Here is a 19589-nt window from a genome sequence, read left to right as displayed (position 1 = left end):
TCAGTACCCATAGATTTCCCCAAAATTCTGGGAGAGAGCATGGCCAGGGGGCAGCTGACCTACAATAGCCAGAACCCACAGGAGAAAGTTATGAATGTAAGGGAGGACCATGGGAAAATCTAGATTTGCAGGAGCATTCAACAGGCCTGAAAACTGGGGTACTGATGGAAAGTGGGAGCTTGGCTCCACCCCTTCCTACATCTGCACTAGCAGAACCCCAGGCAGCCAGGCTGCTACCGTTGGCCAAGAAACGGAAGGGCCTTTCCCAAAGATATGAAGCAAGCCATGTAGGGTGACTTAGGGCAGCCAGTACTGGACCCTACAATAAAGCCCTCTGCATCCCAGGTTCAGGTAAGACTCAGCATGATGCCAGCTCACTGCAACCCCCGCCCCGCACACACACACAAACTCTGTCCACATAGGCTGGGTTCCCAGGCAGCCTTTCTGGTACTCCTCCTCAGAGGGTCAGAAGCAGCCAAGAACCCCCAAGCATGGGAAAGAAGTCCAAGAGAAAGGCCATGACTTATAAACACTGACCCCAAGAGAAAAAAATGCTAGACCATAAACCAAGGCATAGCATATTTGGCAAAGGATGCACTCAGAGAGCATGAAAGAATGTTGCAAATTTAAAATGTGACTACTGATTCAGCCTTAAAAGGGAAGGAAGTCCTGACACATGCTACAGCATGGATGACAATATGCTAAGTGAAATAAATCAGTCACAAAAGTACAAATATTATTTGGTTCCACTTATATGAGGTTGCTAGATTAGTTAAATTGATAGAGATAGAAAGTAGAGGGCTGGCATCCCGTGAAGGGCTCAGCACATGGTAGAGACGGTGGCTGGTGATGGCCACAGAGGGGGCCAATTGGGGCTTAGCCCGCCAAGGCTGATGGAAGGTGGTGGCCAAAGAGCAGCGCCCCTTGTCGAGCATGTGCTGGTTGCCTGGCACCTGTGTGTCCCGCCACCACCACCACTGTTGCTGCTCTTCAAGCACATCTCAAGTTGGACTGGCTACATTTTCCGAGCCCGACAGCCACACGTTGCCAGTAGATACTGCATTGGACTGTGCAATGCTAGATGGGGAGGCCGAAAAGACATCAAGTGGTAAAAAGTGAACCCTATCTAGGATACCACCTGACATTTAATTGTCCTCTCTCTCTTTTCAATTGAGATATAATTGACCTAGAACCTTGTATAAGTTCCAGGTACTACATAATGATTTGATATATGTATGTATTACGAAATGATCACCACAGTACGTTTAGTTAACATCTATCACAATACATAGTTACAGTTTTTTTTCTTGTGCTAAGAACATTGAAGATAAAAAAAAAAAAAAGTAGAATAGGGGTTGCCAGGAATAGGAGTGGGGGGCAGTGAGAGTTAGTATTTAATGGGTAGAGTTTCAGTTGGGGGAGATAAGAAGTACTCTAGATGGATGGTTGTGATGGTTGCACAACAATATGAATGTACTAATGTCATAGAACTATACACTTAAAAACAGTTAGAATGTGGAATTTTATGGCACATATATTTTACCACAATAAAAAATAGATTGATGAAGTTAAAAATTATGAAAATTAAGAAATTCAAATGAAAATTTAAGAAAATCTCCCAGAACGTAGAGCACAAAGACACCACCACAAAGGCCCAACCCCAGAGGTGAGACACTAGACTTGCAGATGCTGCAGAAACGGAAGCCAGAGAAACTGGAGTGAGCCGATTCTCGAAAGAACAGCACAAGAAAGTCCCCAGAGCTGGAGACTCGCGTGTCCACAAGGACATGCCCAGGGCCACAAGGGTGAGTGGGAAAGACACATGACGGGAAGTCACAGAAGCCCAAGGGCAGAGAAAGCAGCCTAAGACTCTCGCGAGAGGAAAAATACGTTCACCTGTGATACAAATGGGTCAAGAAGCCGGTGGGCATCAATTTCTCAGCAGCAAGATTAGATGTTAGACAACGGGACAGCAGGGTCTTCAGGGTCTGAGGGAGACTAACTTCCTGAACTTCAGCAAAGCAAGCAAGTAAATCAAGAAAGAGCGAGATGAGATACAAGAAACAGTGGCTCCCACCAGGAGAGCTGGGAAGTCCCAGGACGACTGCCTTGCCTGCTCACCTGTCCCCTGCCACCTAGGATGCTTCCTACAGTGCTTTCTGACCGCTTGGAAAACTGGAAGTGCCCTGAATGTCCACTGAGAGGGGGATGCCTGGGTGAACGTGGCTGTGTGCTCCACACATACTGGTGGCAGGCGGGATCGCATGGATCTCTGTGGACTAATCTGAAAAGGCCTTCAAAGGGTCATATTTTCAAAGTTATAGATGGTACCAAATTATCAAGAAACACCTAAAATGAAATCCCAAATGACCCTCAAACTGCTGTGTCTGTCACCTGGGATCTTCTTCTGGAATGAAGCAGAGATCTAAGAGGGTACTCATCAAGCTAGTGACCTGGTACCCCCTGGGCTAGAGTGCAGGTTCAGGAACCACCAGTGGGGATGGGATGAAAATCAGATGTACACACAGTCCCACCACAGCAATCTTCCTCAAGTATCCCCAACAGCCTCCATTACTCCGAGGCTAAAATCCACGCTCCAAGGCTGGCCGGTGAAGCCCTGGAGAGATGTGGCCCACCTGCCACCTGCCCCTCTCCCCCAAGCACACCCAGCTTAGTCAGGCCTCAGGGCCTTTGCACTAGCCATTCTCTGTGTGGACTGCTCTTCCTTCAGACCTGAATGTTGGTTGAAGGAATGTGCCTATACATTGTGATATGTCAGGAAAGCTTAAGACTTTTTCCAAAAGTGTGGGCACAGCAACCTGTCAGCTGTCATGGGGAAAAAGTGGAGGCAGGGTCTTTAAGGGGCCTGTAGTTTTAAGGGTTTTGCTATCAGAGCAAAAGAAGACGGGCAAAACTGCTACCAAGGATTCAACAACTATTTTTGAGAGATCAAGGCCCTAGGAGAGGACCTTGAATTTCGAAAAGACTGTGCCTAGTTAAAAGGAGGGCCAATACTAAAAGTAACAAACCCCCACCTAACTTTCATGCCCAGAAAAATACTGGAGATAAAAGGGAATGAAGTCGTCCTGCATGCAGCTTGGTGGGAAGCTCAGACTCGCTTTGTATAGATGTAGGCTTGTCAGATGTGGTCTCCTGCTGGCTTGACAGATCAGGGAGACCAGAGCAGCCCTCCCTGTACCAAGGTGGGCTGCAGGCCCTGGCACGAGGCTTACTCAGAGTGAAGTGGGCTCATCCCCACCTGGGAGCTACAGACCAAATTCCACGATGTGGTTCAGAGCTTGGCCGCCCAACCCTCCAACTTGTCTCTCCCACTGGAACACAAGGTCCAAGAGGACAGGGAGAGCCCGACATTCAGTAAGGACCTGTTATAGGAGTCCGGGCCTCACAGCATCTTGGAGTGGTAAAGGAAGTAAGCAAAAACTGGTATGCAAAGACCCTGGGCACCTAGGGTAAGTGGTGTGCTTGTGCTTCCCTCACTGTGGATGCCAGACACAGAGGACAGTGTGTGGAAACACCCCGAGGCCCCCGGAATGGGAAGTAGAGGGAGCAGTGTGGAGCTTGCACCAGCAGGGTCACTGGGTTGCTGAGTTTCCTGTCTGGGCCCTCAGTGGGGCAGCTCTGCCTCTTGGCTCCCTCTGCTGGCAACTTTCATGCACACATTCCAGAGATTAGAGGGGAATTCTCTGGGCGGTTTTGTTTGTTTCAGCACGCGGGTGGCTGCATTTGGTGAGCTGCTCCATAAACAGGCTGCCCCATGACAGTTGGTGCTGCTGCCCTGTCGCTAACCATCCCTAGGTCCTCTCTGGCCTACCATGGCCTCTCCTTGTCAGAGCCCAGAACTGGCCTGAAAGCTGCTTTCCCCCTAAATCTGGGCTGTCTCCCAGGGCAGGAGACCCACAGCCCTCACGCCCACATGGACCACCCACCCCACCAAAACCAGGAGTGAAGACCCTTACCAGGGAGCTTGTGGTCCCTGCACCACCCCCGAGGGCCAACAAACCTCTCTAAAACCAGGCGGTTGACAGTCTCACTGTCCACTGGTGGCAGGTTCAGGGTTTCCTGTAGCATCGTTAGCTTTTTCTTCAGGCTCTTGGGGAAGAAGAGACAGGTGTGAACAAAAGGCTGAAGCATCAAGAGAAACTGACAAAGACGTGAGCAACATGCATGAAGGGCAAGCCCCCTGAGTCCAGAGCAAGGCCTGAGACCCCACCATCAGGCTCAGGAGGCTAGGCCCACTCGGCCACAAAACCCCTCCCTGGCAAAGCCTCTCCTCTGGTGACCTTGGAGAAGCAGCTACGGGACAGGCTAGAGGGAAAGATTCGTGGTGCTGTCTGCCCTCGGCTGAGGAGGCCCAGGCTCCAGCCCAGGGCCAAGGTGCATATCCTGAGCCAGCCTGACCCAGATGGATGCCGGGAGCCCAGAACCACCACCACTGACTGGTGCGCAGGTTCCTAGGCAGAGCGAGCCCAGCTCTGCTACTGGAGTGCATCCAAACCACCCTCATTCCCATCTGCCCAGGGATGACCCTCACCGCAATTTCCTTGTCAGCACTCTGTAAGTCCTTCTGGGCCGACTTCAGCTCCAACTTGGCCTGCTCCAGTTCTGAGTGGACTGTCTGCAACTACAAGGAAGTATAGGGAGTAAAGGAGGAGCCAAGGGGTGAGCATGTGCCCTGCCCCCGCTTGCGGCTACCCAGTGCATGTGCATGGTAGCCCAGGGTCCAGGAGAGTGTGGGAACCCAGTGGGGACCCTCGCTCTACGGGGCGGGGCTTTCCTCCGGCAATCTGGAGCTGCCCAGGAGCGAGGGCTGCGTCCTACACCCTGCAGCCCATGGAGGCACCAGGCCCAGAAAGAAAGGCAGTCGTGCTGACTGAGTCAGGTTCCAAGAGCCTTCCTGCTCTGGGCCTGGTACAAAAACAGACCTGAAGCTGCCACATGTGGGAACCGTGCCCCCATCCAGCTGAGAGGTGTCCAGGAGCCAGGAAGGGCAGAGGGGACCTCCGTGTGCAGCTGTGGGGGGAGGACCTCCATGACCCACCTCCCTAAGTGGACAAGCCAACAGCCAGAGCCCATGCCCAGTAACTCGGCTCCGGGAGTCGGCCAGCAGCCCCATGCAATCAGCTGCACCTCAGGCCCCATGGCCTTGCTCAGGAGACGTGAATGAGCGTGAAGAAAGGACAGGCACATCGCCCATCGCCCTCTGTTCCCCGTTAAGTTACCTTGCTTCTGGAAGAAAACAAGTCCTTCTTCAGCTTCTCAGCGAGCTCCCCTGAGGCCTTCCGTGCCCCTTTCAGATTCTCATACTCTCTACAGAGGGGCCATGGAAAGAGATGTCAGAATGGGACACCCTGTGGTCACACTGAGCCATGACACCAACAAAGCCCAGCCCAAACCCCTCGAAGGTTCTCATTCCTACTCTGACCCTGAGCCCAACAGGAGTGCACTGTGGAGAGTCCCGCACCCAATGCAAGGAGAGCTGGTGACTCTGTTCCCTGCCTGTCCTGCAGGCACTGGTGATTTGAGAGGGTGTGCGAGAAGCCCTAGCCTCACGAGGGCCTCACTTAGAAGGACCCCTCCACCACCTGGCCCCCATCGGAGGCGTCTGGGATCCTCCATGCCTGTCAGCCAAGTGGTCCTTTCCCCAACCTCATACTCACAGTAATGGAGAATCTGAGCAAAGTTTCTGATGCAAGACAGGTAGGGTCGGTAATAGCACTGATGGGAAACAGGCTCCAGAGATCGTGATGGGGCTTATGGCTCACAGAGCTGTGCCAACCTCCTTCGAAATGACGCTTTTAATTCACACTCGGTTCTCTCAGTAACCCTATGGGGCACGTTATTACTATCTCCATTCAGGAAGTTGAGGTCAGAGAGGCTAAGAAACTGGCGCCTGCTACACAGTGAGAGGTGGGGTCAGAGTTCAAACTGAGCCAGCATGGCGCTAGAGCCTGCCCCTATAACTTCACTTGCTCTGCCTTGCAAGAGAAGGGCAGTGGATGGAGAGGCATGGCTGGGGTGCCATGGCTTAGCTCGTGGGCTTGGACAAAGGGGCCAGAGTACATACTTCTTGAGAGACACGCAATACACAGCCAGCTGCTCCACCGCTGACTGTCCCATACCCATCTCTCGGATCATGTCCTCCACCTCGGGCCGCTGGCTCTGGAGTAGGAGATCAATCCTGAAAAACACCCAGCCCACGGCATTTAAAATCTGGAGGCTGATGGGTAGGTACCCAGTGCAGCTCTGCTTCCCTTTGCTGCTGTTGCTATGGTGACAGCCTGGGCTGCTAGGATGCTTTTGCAGGTGGATCTGCCCAAAGAAAGGCTCCACAGCAGAGCTGAGCACAGCTGCAGGGATGCTGCTGGGGAAGAAGGGGTGCTGACAGAGGTCCTCAAGGTCAGGGATCCCCGGAGGTCCTTGGAGCAAAAGACCTGCCAGGCCATCTTCCCACAGGAAAGACGGACAGAGAAGAGTGTGGCAAGAGCATCCAAGGAAAGTAGAGGAGCCCATAGAGGCTGAGCACGGAGACCTCTACACCACCTGGCCCCGCTGGCCTGAGCCACACCCCATGGCCTGTGGAGATCTGAGCCACAGAGGTGACCCAATCCCTGCTGCAGTCCGGAGAGCTATGCCACCTGGGGGCCCTGGCAGCAGGGGCACACAACAGGTTGCAGCTCCAAGCTTACCGCTCCATGGTCTGCATCTTGTTCCTAAGTCGGCGGGCCTCCTCCCGTGCTTGTTTGGTCTCATCCTGCTGCTGCTCCAAGAACTTCATTTGCTTCTGAAGAGCAAACACACCCACACACACCTGTTGCTTGGAGGATGCTAGGGGCCATGACTAAAGTCATTGGGAAAACTCTACCCTAGAACATTTCGCTTTTGAAAATGCTGATAACCATGTGTCCCCAACCCCCAGGAGGTAAGGCTCCTGGGCCCCACTCTAGCTTGTTTTTTCTGCTAAGAAGCCCTAGGCTACGGCTTCCTCACCTTCTGAGATATGGCTCAGCCCACTGCCAGCATCCACAGGCCCCGAGCGCTGCCAAGGTCCTGTGGCCTGGGCCTCACGGTGCACATTGTGCAGGAAGCTGAAGAAGCCCAAAGCACAAGTCCAGGCCTCACTCACTATCTGGCACCTAGACCCATGGATAGTTGCCAGGAAAGCAGAGCTGAGTCACAGGCAGCTGGCCAGGCTGCCCTCAGTACAAGACCACTCCATCTGTGACCTCCGAATGCCATCCGAGACTCCTGCTCTGTAGCCAGGTGCTGGTTTGCTCCTTCCCTTCCACTGGCCAGGCCACGTGATCCAGACCAGCCACCAAGCAAGAAGAGACAACGGACACCCTGGGGCCCTGTCCGTTCACAAGGATGGCTCTTTTTCCCTTTCAAATGGCATCCAGCAAGGACTGCTCCTTCCTACAAGGCCAGAATATCAATTGTGGGCTTAGATCAATCGCCTCATGCCCCTGGGAGAGCAAGAAGCTCACCAACCCAGGCTGATACAAAATTCATCTGGGTCTCGAATGGCTTGCTCTGCGGGCTTTGATCTGCCCGGTCAGCTCAGCACAGCCAACTTCAAAGCCCTCTGCTCCTCCCTGGGATGCTGTTTGATCTGGCTCCAAAGAGCAGCCCAGCCAAGGACTAGAGTGCGAATGGAAGTTTCTTCAGGCTGCCTTTGTCAGTAGAGTACAAACCACTTTTGGAAACATGGCCCAACCTCACTGAGGTCTTGGCTGAGCAGCCCCTCCATAAAGTACTGGAAAGGCCTCACCTCTTCAAACTACCTAGTACAAAACTCTGTAAGTGCGGCCAATATGGCTTCTCTTCTGGGCTGGATGGGTACATTATTGAAGGCCTGAGGAAGAAGGCGTTTGCTTCTATCTTACAGTTGTGCAAACCAAGCTACTGACCAAAGCAGAAGTTAAGCCCAGAGTGGTGAGCCCAGAACTAGGGCTGTATCTCCCCATCAACTTGTGCCCACAGGAGCCGAGGACCCACCTTGAGGGTGGAGCACAGCATTTCGGCCTTGTCCAGGGCCTTCTGCAGAGACTCCACAGTGGCGTTGCGCTCTTCCAGCGTGTGCCGCAGACGGTCGATGATGACCTGGCTGTCCTGTTTCTCCCTCTCTGGAGCAGGGATGGAGGTTGGAGGGGGGAGAGGCCCAACCACCTATCAGCATGAGAACCTGGGCTTTGGGGCTCAAGCACCTGACCCCAGTGCCAGGTGAGGAACAAGTCCCAGGCCACACAGCTGGGTGGCTGGCTTCTCTCTCTGGCGTGCACCAAACCAGGCATGCCAAGCCAGAGTTTCTTCTTGCAGGGGGTAAGACCCTCTTTCTGCTCCTTGGGACCACTTGAGTAAAGGTTTCCCTGCTCCCCATTCCCAGCGTCTAGTTAATTCATCATCCCAGAACTCATACAGATTCCTGCCAAACTGGGTGGCCAAACCCTTTCCTAGAAATACTCTGTCACATCAGGTAGCCCCCTCCCAGCCTAGGTCCTGGGCAAGAAGCCTCAAACAAAGAGAAGAGGCTCACCTGGTCTAGGTGAGCTTCAGGTGACCTTCAGTCACCTCCCTTTCCTGCCAATCACAAGAGCTGGCAAGACTCTTGGACATACAAAGCAGGGAGAGCCCTGCTTTGAGGCCTTCCTTCCAGGACCTCTCCCACCAGCACCCAAAGCCCCTTGTCTCTTGCTAACTCACCTTTCTGGGAAAGCTGGGCTCTGATATTATCCAGTTCATTCTGCAAGGCAATATCCATAATTAGCAGCAGGTAGCCTGCACTCGGCCTCCCATAAGGCTGTGGGAGCCCCAGGAGGGCAATGAGGCCTGTAGGTCCAGAGAGGCACAGACCCTGCTCTACGTCAAGGCCACGTGAAGCCAACAATGGAGAGCTAAGCCTTGCTTTACCTCTGTGTGCCTTTTTACAAAGTTGGTAAGATGGAAGAAAATAATCTATGGTACAAGACCCCGGGACAGGGAAAGAAAGAGGCAAGAGAGGTGAAGCTGGGTCTGTGTGATCAGTCTTACAGCAGAGGTTTCCTTGGCCCTGTGCTGGTCCTGACCCTCCCTGGGCATCAGCAGCACTCATTGGGGACACAGAGTTGGGATGGCCAAGGACCTTGGGCCACCACTCCTTCCCTCCACCCTAGGTGCTGCCTGCTTCATAGTCTACCCCTCTTCAAAGCTGTAGGCTGGCTCTGTGTACCACGAATCTTCCAGCCCCACAGTCCAATAGGGCAGGTGAGCCAGGACAACTTTGAGCCCCTGAATGAAACCTCACATGTGCTAGGCTCTAACCAGGCTGCTGTGAGGATCAAAGGAGCTTCTCAAATCCCGTGTATACATTCCAAAGTCACTGCCGCAGAACCACTGAGAGGCTGGGGCAGAAGTGAGTCCAGCACCCATTCAGGAGTCCAGAGCTTTCAACATCCCTGTGGGCAAGAGAGGTGCCTACTCCATGAGCAGGAAAACCAGTCTCTACAGAACTGGATGGCTCGGCCAAGGTTCCATGGTGGTAGCTGAATGGAATCCAGGCAAATCCTCCTCCAGCTCACCCTTCCCAGGTCAACACAAGGTCAGAATCCCCTATGTGACCAATACTAAGGTCCAGCCCCCGGGGGTGGATAAGCCCCCCTACGGTCAAACTCCCCACCCAGGATTCCGGGGGCAGGTGCTTTTGGTGGCTGGGCTGGTCATTGTAGACTGAACTTCTGGGGATGGAAGTGGCGGGTAGAGAAGGGCAGGCTGGGCTGCCTGGAAGAGAAAGTAGCCCAAAGCTACCCCTCGTCTGCTTCCACCACACCCAAGCAGAGTACCTCCCAAGCCCTTGCTCCAAACTACTCAAGATGCTGCCTCCCTTTCTCCTGGATCTGGCTTTGCAAGCCAGAAAGAAATGAAGCTGCCTTTGCTGCGTTTATCACGGGGAGGACACAGCTTAAAACTGGGAGCAGTTACCATGACGATGAACATGCTGGCTTTAAGCACAAAAGCTCCATGTTTTTGAAGCAGTGAGGTTCCAAGGACATCATGGCACCCTGGAGCCAGAGCCAAATAAACCCTGATCTGACAGATGCCCAGCAAATTAACTCTCAGAGTCCAGGTTCACATGAGAACCCCAACCCCACGCACGTCCCCAGAGGTTTCTGCCAATCCAGCCCTCTTGTACACAAAGAAAGCTAAATCTTAGGTTGGGAGGAAAAGCAGAAGTGCAGGAGGAAATCAGCTATCCTCCCCTGCAGTGTGGGTTATGTCCTGGCAGCACGCTCTTTATTCCGGGGGCTCTGCCCTCTATTCCTGGTCTGGGAAAGACATGGGCACCTGGTACACACCAAGCTCCCCAGGCAGTTTGGAGCCACAGCCAGGTCTCGGAACAGTGGGGTCCACACCTCTCTGAACACTGGGGTCCACACCTCTTCCCTAGATGAGGACCAGAAGAGTTTTCTAATCTGTCTCTCACTGTCCAAGCAGCAAAGTGGGCTGGGAAGGATGGTTATAGATCCTTTGCAAGGCGAGGGGACCTTGCATCAGAAGTAGTCTGGAATCCCGAGGGGAGGGCTCCCAGTGTATTTTTCCAATGACTGTGTCTTACCATCACTTGTGCTCTGTTCTCCTTCCCTCTGCCTTGACATCTCTACCAAGTGTCCCCTCCAGAACTCCACCTCCATACTCTAGGCATCCCCCCTGGGTGGAGGCAGAAAGAATTCTCAGAGGGCTTGGGGTTCAGCAGGATAAGATCAATTCTAGGTACCTTTAAGAATTCTGCATCTAGGACACCCTCCTCCTCTTGGGCAAGGTCAAAGAAGAGCTTATTGATAATGGTTCTTCTGCCAACCTAGAGGGGAGAACAAGGAAGAGTATGACTGCATAGTTGGTCACGGGCAGGGAGGACGGGGGGGATGTGCAGCCAGGCCTGTTCTCAGGCCTGACCTGTCTCATTACATCCCTTGGAGTCAGACAACCTCTGCAGCCCTGTAGCTGGTGCCCCAAGCTGGTGCCACTGGTTTGGTGGCTACTGATATCATGTCACTGTAGACCCATGTGGTGACCACTCAAAAGACACCCCAGTCTAGGTGCTGGGCATTGAGGAAATGGGGAATGGCAGAAAAGGGGGTCAAGTCCACCCAGGTGAAGACTGACCCAGGCAACGAGTGTGCCTGACAGCTACCCGTGGGCATAAACAGGCCTTCCGAGCCACTTTAAAGCACAAGAGAGATTCAACCCACCTCAAACCGTGAGGGGACCCCAAAGGATCCAAGGCACGGCTCAGTTTCCTAGATCTTTCCTCAATCCTGCTCCCTGGCAAGCAGATGTCTTCAGCTAAGATGTGCTCACCCCACCACACTCACCTGGATGCGGCACTGTGGGCAGGTCCGACTTGGTGCTGTATCGAACCATTGGATTAGGCTGGAATGAAAAGTAGAAAAACAGACTGGTGAGCCCTGGCTTGGTTGGAGACATCCAGACCAGGTAGCCACCCTGACCACAACAGGGTCTGTTCTGCTTCTCTTCAAGCCACCGCCTGCCCACACAGGAGGGTGGCGCCACAGGTAGTGACAGCACACTTGGCGTGACTGGTACAAGCGCTCCGACCACTTGGCCCTTTTTTTTGGTCCTGTTGGCTTGGCCCTTTCTACCCCCGAGCTGCTCCTTTGTGACCTTCTAGTCTTTGACAAGAGGACAACAGTCAAAGCCCAGGTCCGTCAGAGATGGAGATTCTAAGTCCCTACTTTAAGTTGGGACTCCAAAAGGCTATATTTTCAAAGCAAGGGTAAACTAGAAGTAAAAGCAATAGTGGTAAAAGCAAAACACAGCCCAGCTTTGCATCATCTATCTGGGTGGTCCAACAAAACCTCAAGCCTTAAACTTTATTTAAAGTAGTTTCCTACTAGTAGACTCTCCCACCCCCAGGGACAAGGGAGAAACAGTCCTTTCCGGAAGATGATACCATCATCCTAGGCCTCAATTTTGTTCTACAAATAATTTTTCAAATACATATAATCAAAGCTAACCATGAATAATGGAATACTACACAGCAATGAGAATGAAGCAGTTTACAACGAAGAGCAATATTATGAATGAATCACATAAACATAACATGAAGGAAAAGAAGCCAGATACAAAAAAAGGTATATTGTAGATGACTCCATTTACATAAAGCAAAAAAGTAGGCAAAACTTATCTATGCTGCTGGAAATCAAGACAGCTGCCTCTCCCCCACACATAACGGGGAGACTTATGTGTGGGGGAGAGGCAGCTGGTGGAAGTAATTGGAAGAGAGTATGAGGAGGTTTCCGGAGTGCTGATGTCTTGTTTCTTGTCTACTTCAGTTTGTGAAAATTGTGTAAGCCATACACTTACTACGAGTTCAGACAATTAAGTTCACGAACTCATCCTAGAAAAAGTGCTACCTACCTCATTGCTGAATATCACTACGGTCACCTTCGAAGTCCTCCCCTTGGAAAGCTATGCACCAACATGAACGCCTAGTCTACCCTTCAAAGCAATTTTGGAACTCTTTTTCTGGAATGGCCTTCAGAGCTGTTGTCGTATTACTCTCGATGTCCTGAATATCATCAAAATGTCTTCCTTTCAATATTTCCCTTATCTTCGGGTAAAGAAAGAAGTCATTGGGGGCCAGATAAGGTGAGTAGGGAGGGTTTTCCAATGCAGTTATTTGTTTACTGGCTAAAAACTCCCTCACAGACAGTGCTGTGTGAGCTGGTGCATTGTCAATTCGTGGCTCTTGGTGAAAAGTTCAGGTCATCTAACTTTTTCACACAGACTTTTCAGCACTTCCAAATAGCAAACTTGGTTAACTGTTTGTCCAATTGGTACAAATTCATAATGAATAATCCCTCTGATATCAAAAAACATTAGCAACATCGTTGCAACAAGTTTGCAAACTTGTCCAACCTCGCTTGTATATGCATATTTTTATGTAATATGTTATATTTCAATAAAATGTTTTGTTTTTTTAAAAAGGTAAATAGTCACACAAAAAAGCATTATAGTGCAAACCAAAACATATCCACAAAAACTTCAGATACTGGAACTGTCAGACACAGACCATCACACATTATCCTAAAGAAATCAAAATCAAAATTGAGAATTAGAAATAAAGGGTGATATAACCAAATTTAAAAAGAACCAAACAAAGTCTAAAACTGTAAAAATGGCCACAATAAAAAATTCAATGGATGAGTTTAGTAGCAGTTTAGACATAGTTGAAGAATTAGTAAGCTGAAAGATAGGTGAGAGGAAACACAGAATTAAAAAGATAATAAGCGATGTAGAAGATACTGTGAGAAGGTCTAGCATACATATAATTAGGAGTTTCAGAAAGAGTGTTAAGTAGAATAATGCTCTCTGCCGCCAAGAAGTCTACATCCTAATTCCTAAAATCTGTGAATACGTTACCTTACATGACAAGAGTGATTTTGCAGGGGTGACTAAGTTAAGGGTCTTCAGATGGGGGATTATCCAGGTGTGCCCCCATGTAATCACAAGGATCCCTGTAAGTGAGGCAGGAGATTCTGAGTTGTACAGATATATTTGAAGATGTAACACTGCTGGCTTTGAAGGTGGAGAGAGGGGGCCCATGAGCCAAGAAAAACACAGATCCACTTACAAACCTTGATTTTAACCCAGTAAGACCCATTTTGGGCTTCTGACCTCTGGAACTATAAGATAATATATATGTGTTGTTTTAAGTCACTGAATTGGTGGTAACTTGTTATAGCAGAAATGAGAAACTAATATAGAAAGAAAAGACACACTAGAAAAGAGGCAATACATAAAGAGATAATTGCTGTTAATTTTCCAAAATTTATTAAAGAAATCATTCCACAAATTGAAGAAACTTAATGAATCCCAACCAGGATAAGTGAAAAGTAACAAAAGGAGAGCCAAGGTGCCTACATAATTGTCAGACAAAATAGACTTTAAGTCAAAAAAAGGTTACAAGAGACAAAGAAAGACTTTATATATTGATAAAAGGTTCAAACAAAGGAATAACAATTATAAATACATATGCACCTAAAAACAGAACCCCAAATAAAACTACATGAAAGAAAATTGGACAGAATTGAAGGAATAGACAGTTCTACAATAAAAGTTGTAGACACAAATACCCTACACTTTTTCCTTTTAAATTTTTTTTATTTTTCAATTACATTTGATATACAATATTATATTTGTTTCAGGTGTACAACAGTGATTAGACATTTATACAACTTACGAAGTGATCACCCTGATAAATCTAGTACGCACCTGACACCATACATAGTTATTACATTATTAGCTATACTCCCTATGTTATACTTTACACCCCCATGACTAACTTGTAACTATGAATTTGTACTTCTTAATCCCTTTTCCTTTCTCACTTACGCCCCCAACTCCCTCCCATCTAGTAACCATCAAAATGTTCTCTGTATCTATAAATTTGTTTATGTTTTGTTTGTTCATTTATTTTGGGGTTTAGATTCCATGTATAAGTGAAACCATATGGTATTTGTCTTTCTCCGTCTGACTTATTTCACTTAGCATCATACCCTCTAGGTCCATCCATGTTTTTGCAGATAGTTAAGATTTCATTCTTTTTTAACTAAGTAATATTCCATTGTATATATGTACCACTTCTTCTTTATCCATTCATCTATTGATGGACACTTAGGTTGCTTCCATATCTTGACTATTGTAAATAATGCTACAACGAACATATAGATGCATGTGTCTTTTTGAATTAGTATTTTGGGTTTCTTCCAATAAATACCCAGAAGTGGAATTATTGGATTCTTCCTTGTCTCTTGTTATAACCTTTGTTTTAGTCTATTTTGTCTGGTAAAAGTATCGCTATCCCAGCTCTGTTTGTTTCCATTTTCATGAAATATCATTTTCCGTCCCTTTACTTTCAGTCTGTGTCTTTTGATCTGAAGTGAGTTTCTTGTAGGCAGTATTTGGAGGATCTTATTTTCTTATCCATTCAGCCACACTATGTCTCTTGATTGGAGAATTTAATCCATTTACATTTAAAGTAATTGTTGATAGATTTGTAGTTATTGTCACTTTATTATTCATTTTTTAAATCTTTATTTTCTTCTTCTTAAAGAAGTCCCTTAACATTCCTTGTAATACTGGTTTGGTGGTGATTAACTCCTTTAGCTTTGTCTTATCTGGGAAGTTCTTTATCTGCCCTTCGATTCTAAATGATAGCTTTGTTGGGTACAGTAATCTTGGTTGTAGGTCCTTACTTTTCATCACTTTGAATATTTCATGCCAATCTCTTCTGGCCTGCAAAGTTTCTGTTGAGAAAGCAGCTGACAGTCTTATGGAACCTCCCTTGTAGGTAACTAACTGCTTTTCTCTTGCTGCTTTTAAGATTCTCTCTTTGTCTTCAACCTTTGACATTTAAATTATGACATGTCTTGGTGTGGGCCACTTTGGGTAAATCTTGTTTGGGATTCTCTGCACTTTCCTTTGCCAGGTTAGGGAAGTTTTCTGTCATTATTTCTTCAAACAGGTTTTCAATTCCCTGCTCTCTCTCTTGTCCTTCTGGTGCCCCATATGATGTGAATGTTGGTACACTTGGTGTTGCCCCAGAGACCCCTTAAACTACCCTTTTTTGGATTCTTTTTTCTTTTTGCTGTTCTGATTGTGTTTTTGCTACCTTCTCTTCCAAATCGCTGACTCATTCCTCTGCTTAATCTAATCTACCGTTGATTCCCTCTAATGTATTCTTAATTTCAGTAATTTTATTCTTCATTTCTGACTAGTTCTTTTTTATGTTTTCTATCTCCATCTTTATGTTTCTTATCTCTTTGTCGAAGTTCTCCCTGAGATCATTCTTATAACTAGTGTTTTGAACGCTGAACCTGAAGATTGCTTGTCTCCATTTTGTTTAGTTCTTTTTCTGGAGTTTTGTTCTGTTCTTAACTTGGGACATGTTTCTTTGTCTCCTCATTTTGGCTGCCTCCCTGTGTTTATTTCTATTTATTAAATAAAGCCGCTATGTCTCCTGGTCTTGGTAGAGTGGTCCTATGTAGTAGATGTCCCATGGGGCCAAGTGGTGCAGTCTCCCTGAACACTTGAGCTGGCTGCGCCAGGTGTGGGTTGTGTATTGCCCTCCTGCTGTAGTTAAGCCTTGATTGCTGTTGATATGTGAATGGGAGGAGCTGACCCTCAGGCTGATTGGTTGTGAGGACTGGCTGTGACTACAGTGGAGGAGCTGTTGTGCAGAGGCTGACTCTACAGAGCAGGATTAGCTTTTGTGGAACTCTGGTGCCTGCCCAGTCTGCCCCGTGGGTGTGTCATTTGTGGTGGTAGTTGGATGGTGCTCTGATGTGGTCCGAAGTTGGCCACTGGGTGTGTTGGTTCTGGATGTCTTGAAAGGGATTCTGATGCAGGCCAAGGTCAGCCGTTGCCTGTGCCCTGCCCTGGGCCACTTGGTATGAGCTACAAGTGTTCTGCAGATGGTTGCCACTTGTGCTGAGCTTGGAGGTGCCTGAGAGAGGCTAAGCTGTGAACTGAAGCCACCTGCCACTACTGCTGGGCTTGGGGCTGCTTAGTGAAATATACAGGTAAGTCGAGGCCAGATCCTGCTTATTTGGGGTTTGAGAACCTTTAAGAGATTTTAAGAAAGTCTGCAGCATGAGTCAAGACAGACTGTTTGTATGGAATAGCCAATGGAAGGGGCTTGAGTGGGCCTGCAAGTTGGGTGGGGCAGGATTTCAGGGAAATCACCAGGGTGAGGTGGATGCTGTTAGCTAGGCTGATGGAGACTCAGATATGGCGCCCACCTGCGTGTGAAAACTGGGTGGGGGGAAGGCTCAACAAAGGAGCAATGGCATCTTGCAGCATCTCCATCTGCGAGAAGGCTGCCCCTCCAACCCTCGCTCTGAAGCCAGACAATTCAGTTCTTTTCCATATGTCCCTGGCACCTTTTGAGTAACTGCCCCAGCACTGGAACCCAGAGTAAGTAGTATGTCAGCGAGTAAGTCCGCGCACAGGCCGTTTAAGAGGAATGCCTGAGACTCCAGCCACCCTCCATCTCCACTGGTTTTCGCAGTTAGAAGTTATGGGGACTTCTCTCCCTGGCACTGGAGAGCCTGGTGTGGAGCTGGGACCCCTTGCTCCTCTGAGGGGACCTCCACAGCCAAGATATCCCTCCCAATTTTTAACTGCCACACGTAGGTATGAGACCAGCACATTCCACATCTCTGCCCCTACCAGTCTCCATGTGGCTACTATATATCCTTAGCTATAGGGCTTCTGTTCAGCTAGACTTCAGGTGATTCTCAATTATGGTTGTTCTATAATTTAGTTGTAATTTTGAAGGTATCCTGGGAGGAGGTGAGCACAGCTGTTACCTACTCCACCATCTTGACCAGAAGCTCAATACCCCACACTTTCAAGAATGGATAAAACAATCAGACAGATGATCAATAAGGAAATAGAAGACTTGAACAACACTATAAACCAACACTAGATCTAACAGACATATACTCCACCCAATAATAGAGTACACATTTTTCTCAAGTGCACATGAGACATTCTCTTTTCTGATCACAATGAAATGAATTAAAAATCAGTAACAAAAGAAAAATGGAAAATTCACAGATATGAGGAAATTAACAACACACTCTTAAACAACCAATAGGTAAAGAAGAAATCATAAGAGAAATTAGAAAATACCTTTAGATGAATGAAAAATGAAAACACAACATACCAAAACATAAAATACAGCAAAGGTAGTGTTAAAAGGGAAACTGATAGCTATAAATACATACCCTAAAAAAGAAAACATCTGTTAGGATGGCTTTTATAAAAAACAAAAACAAAACAGAAAATAACAAGTGTTGACAAGGATGTGGAGAAACTGGAACACTTGTGCATTGCTGGTGGAAATGTAAGATGGTGCAGTCAATGTAGAAAACAGTAAGGCAGTTTCCAAAAAAGTTAAACAGAATTACCATATGAGCCAGCAATTCTACCTCTGGGCATAACCCAAAAGAAATGAAAGCAGGGACTCAAACAGATATTTGTACACCAATATTCATAGTAGCATTACTCATAGTAGCCACAACACGGAAACAAACCAAGTCCATTAACAGAGGAAGGGAAGGGATAAACAAAATATGATATTTCCATACAATTAAATATTATTTAATCATAAAAAGGAATGAAATCCTGATACATGCTACCATATGGATGAACCTTGAAAACATTGTACTTAGTGAAATAAGCATTTGTTCAAAAGAACAAATATTGTATGATTCCATTCATATGAGGTATCTAAATTGGAAAATTCAAGGAGACAGAAGATAAAATAGGGGGCTGGCCCGGTGGCTCAGGCGATTGGAGCTCTGTGCTCCTAACGCCGAAGGCTGCCCGTTCAATTTCCACGTGGGCCAGTGCCAGATGGCTCAGTTGGTTGGAGCTGAGCTCTCAACCACAGACTTGCCAGTTTGACTCCTCGACTCTTGCAAGGGATGGTGGGCAACGCCCCCTGCAACTAAGGTTGAACACGGCACCTTGAGCTGAGCTGCCTCCCAGATGGCTCAGTTGGCTGGAGTGTGTTCTCTCAACCACAAGGTTGCCGGTTCGACTCCCACAAGGGATGGTGGGCTGCGCCCCCTGCAACTAACAACGGCAACTGGACCTGAAGCTGAAGCTGCGCCCTCCACAACTAAGACTGAAAGGACAACAACTTGAGTTGGGAAAAGTCCTAGAAATACACACTGTTCCCCAATAAAGTCCTGTTCCCCTTCCCCCCACCAAAAAATAATAAATTAATTAATAAATTAATTAATTAAAAAGCTAAGGAAAAAGCCTCAAAACAAATGTATATATTAAAAAAGGAAGATAAAATAGGTTTCTAGGGATTGTGTGGAGAGGAGAATGGAGAGCTATTGTTTAATGGGTACAGTGTTTCTGTCTGGAATGATGGAAAATTTCTGGAAATAGATAATGGTGATAGTTACTCAACACTGTTAATGCATTTAATTTCACTGAATTGTACACTTAAAAACGGTTAAAATGGAAGGCATCTTTGAGCTCACCAAATAAACACCAGTAGCAAAGCTCACCCTCCCAAGTTAACAAAAATTTATCACTGAAATTAAATGGTGGCAAACACGTCCAAGGAATACTGCAAGAATTTGATCCATTTATGAATCTTGTGATAGATGAATGTGGACAGATAATGGCAACTAGTGGGCAACAATATTGAAATGGTGGCAAAATAAGGAAATACTATCAAGTTAGAAGCCTTGGAAAGAGTATAAACAATGGGTGTGCCCTTTAAATCAATTGCTTCCACATATCCCTTCTCCAAAGGGTCTATTTTAAAATGGGTTGTGTACTTTTTCATATTGAAGTTCTTTGTTAAACAAACTTTGTAACAGTCCAAAAAAAAAAAAGGTTACAATGCTAAACTTTATGTTATATATTTATACTAAAATAAGAAAGCATATGATGAGAAAAAGGAAAAGAAAAAAATGGATAAAATTGTAAATTTTCTGTTCTGTATATTTCACCCAACAACTAAAGGAGCAAAGGAGCTCTGAATC

General features: G+C 47.5%; 1 protein-coding gene and 1 pseudogene across 1 annotated transcript in view; one reads left to right on the top strand and one right to left on the bottom strand.

The window, feature by feature from the left end:
• The window catches only part of TRAIP (TRAF interacting protein), a 28115-nt gene that overhangs the window by 6457 nt on the left and 2069 nt on the right, over positions 1-19589 (bottom strand). The window contains exons 2-10 of the mRNA XM_019723823.2: positions 11367-11424; positions 10769-10852; positions 8722-8761; positions 8017-8144; positions 6708-6802; positions 6086-6199; positions 5241-5328; positions 4553-4642; positions 4022-4110 (exon numbers count right to left, since the gene is read on the bottom strand). Coding sequence (XP_019579382.1) covers positions 4022-4110; positions 4553-4642; positions 5241-5328; positions 6086-6199; positions 6708-6802; positions 8017-8144; positions 8722-8761; positions 10769-10852; positions 11367-11424 — 786 coding nt within the window. The remainder of the gene's footprint in view (positions 1-4021; positions 4111-4552; positions 4643-5240; positions 5329-6085; positions 6200-6707; positions 6803-8016; positions 8145-8721; positions 8762-10768; positions 10853-11366; positions 11425-19589) is intronic.
• On the top strand, positions 17932-19304 carry LOC109443388 (small nuclear ribonucleoprotein G; annotated as a pseudogene).

This window comes from Rhinolophus sinicus, linkage group LG10, assembly GCF_036562045.2.
Source record: "Rhinolophus sinicus isolate RSC01 linkage group LG10, ASM3656204v1, whole genome shotgun sequence".
Lineage (NCBI taxonomy): Eukaryota > Metazoa > Chordata > Mammalia > Chiroptera > Rhinolophidae > Rhinolophus > Rhinolophus sinicus.
This window is presented reverse-complemented; position numbering and strand designations above follow the sequence as displayed.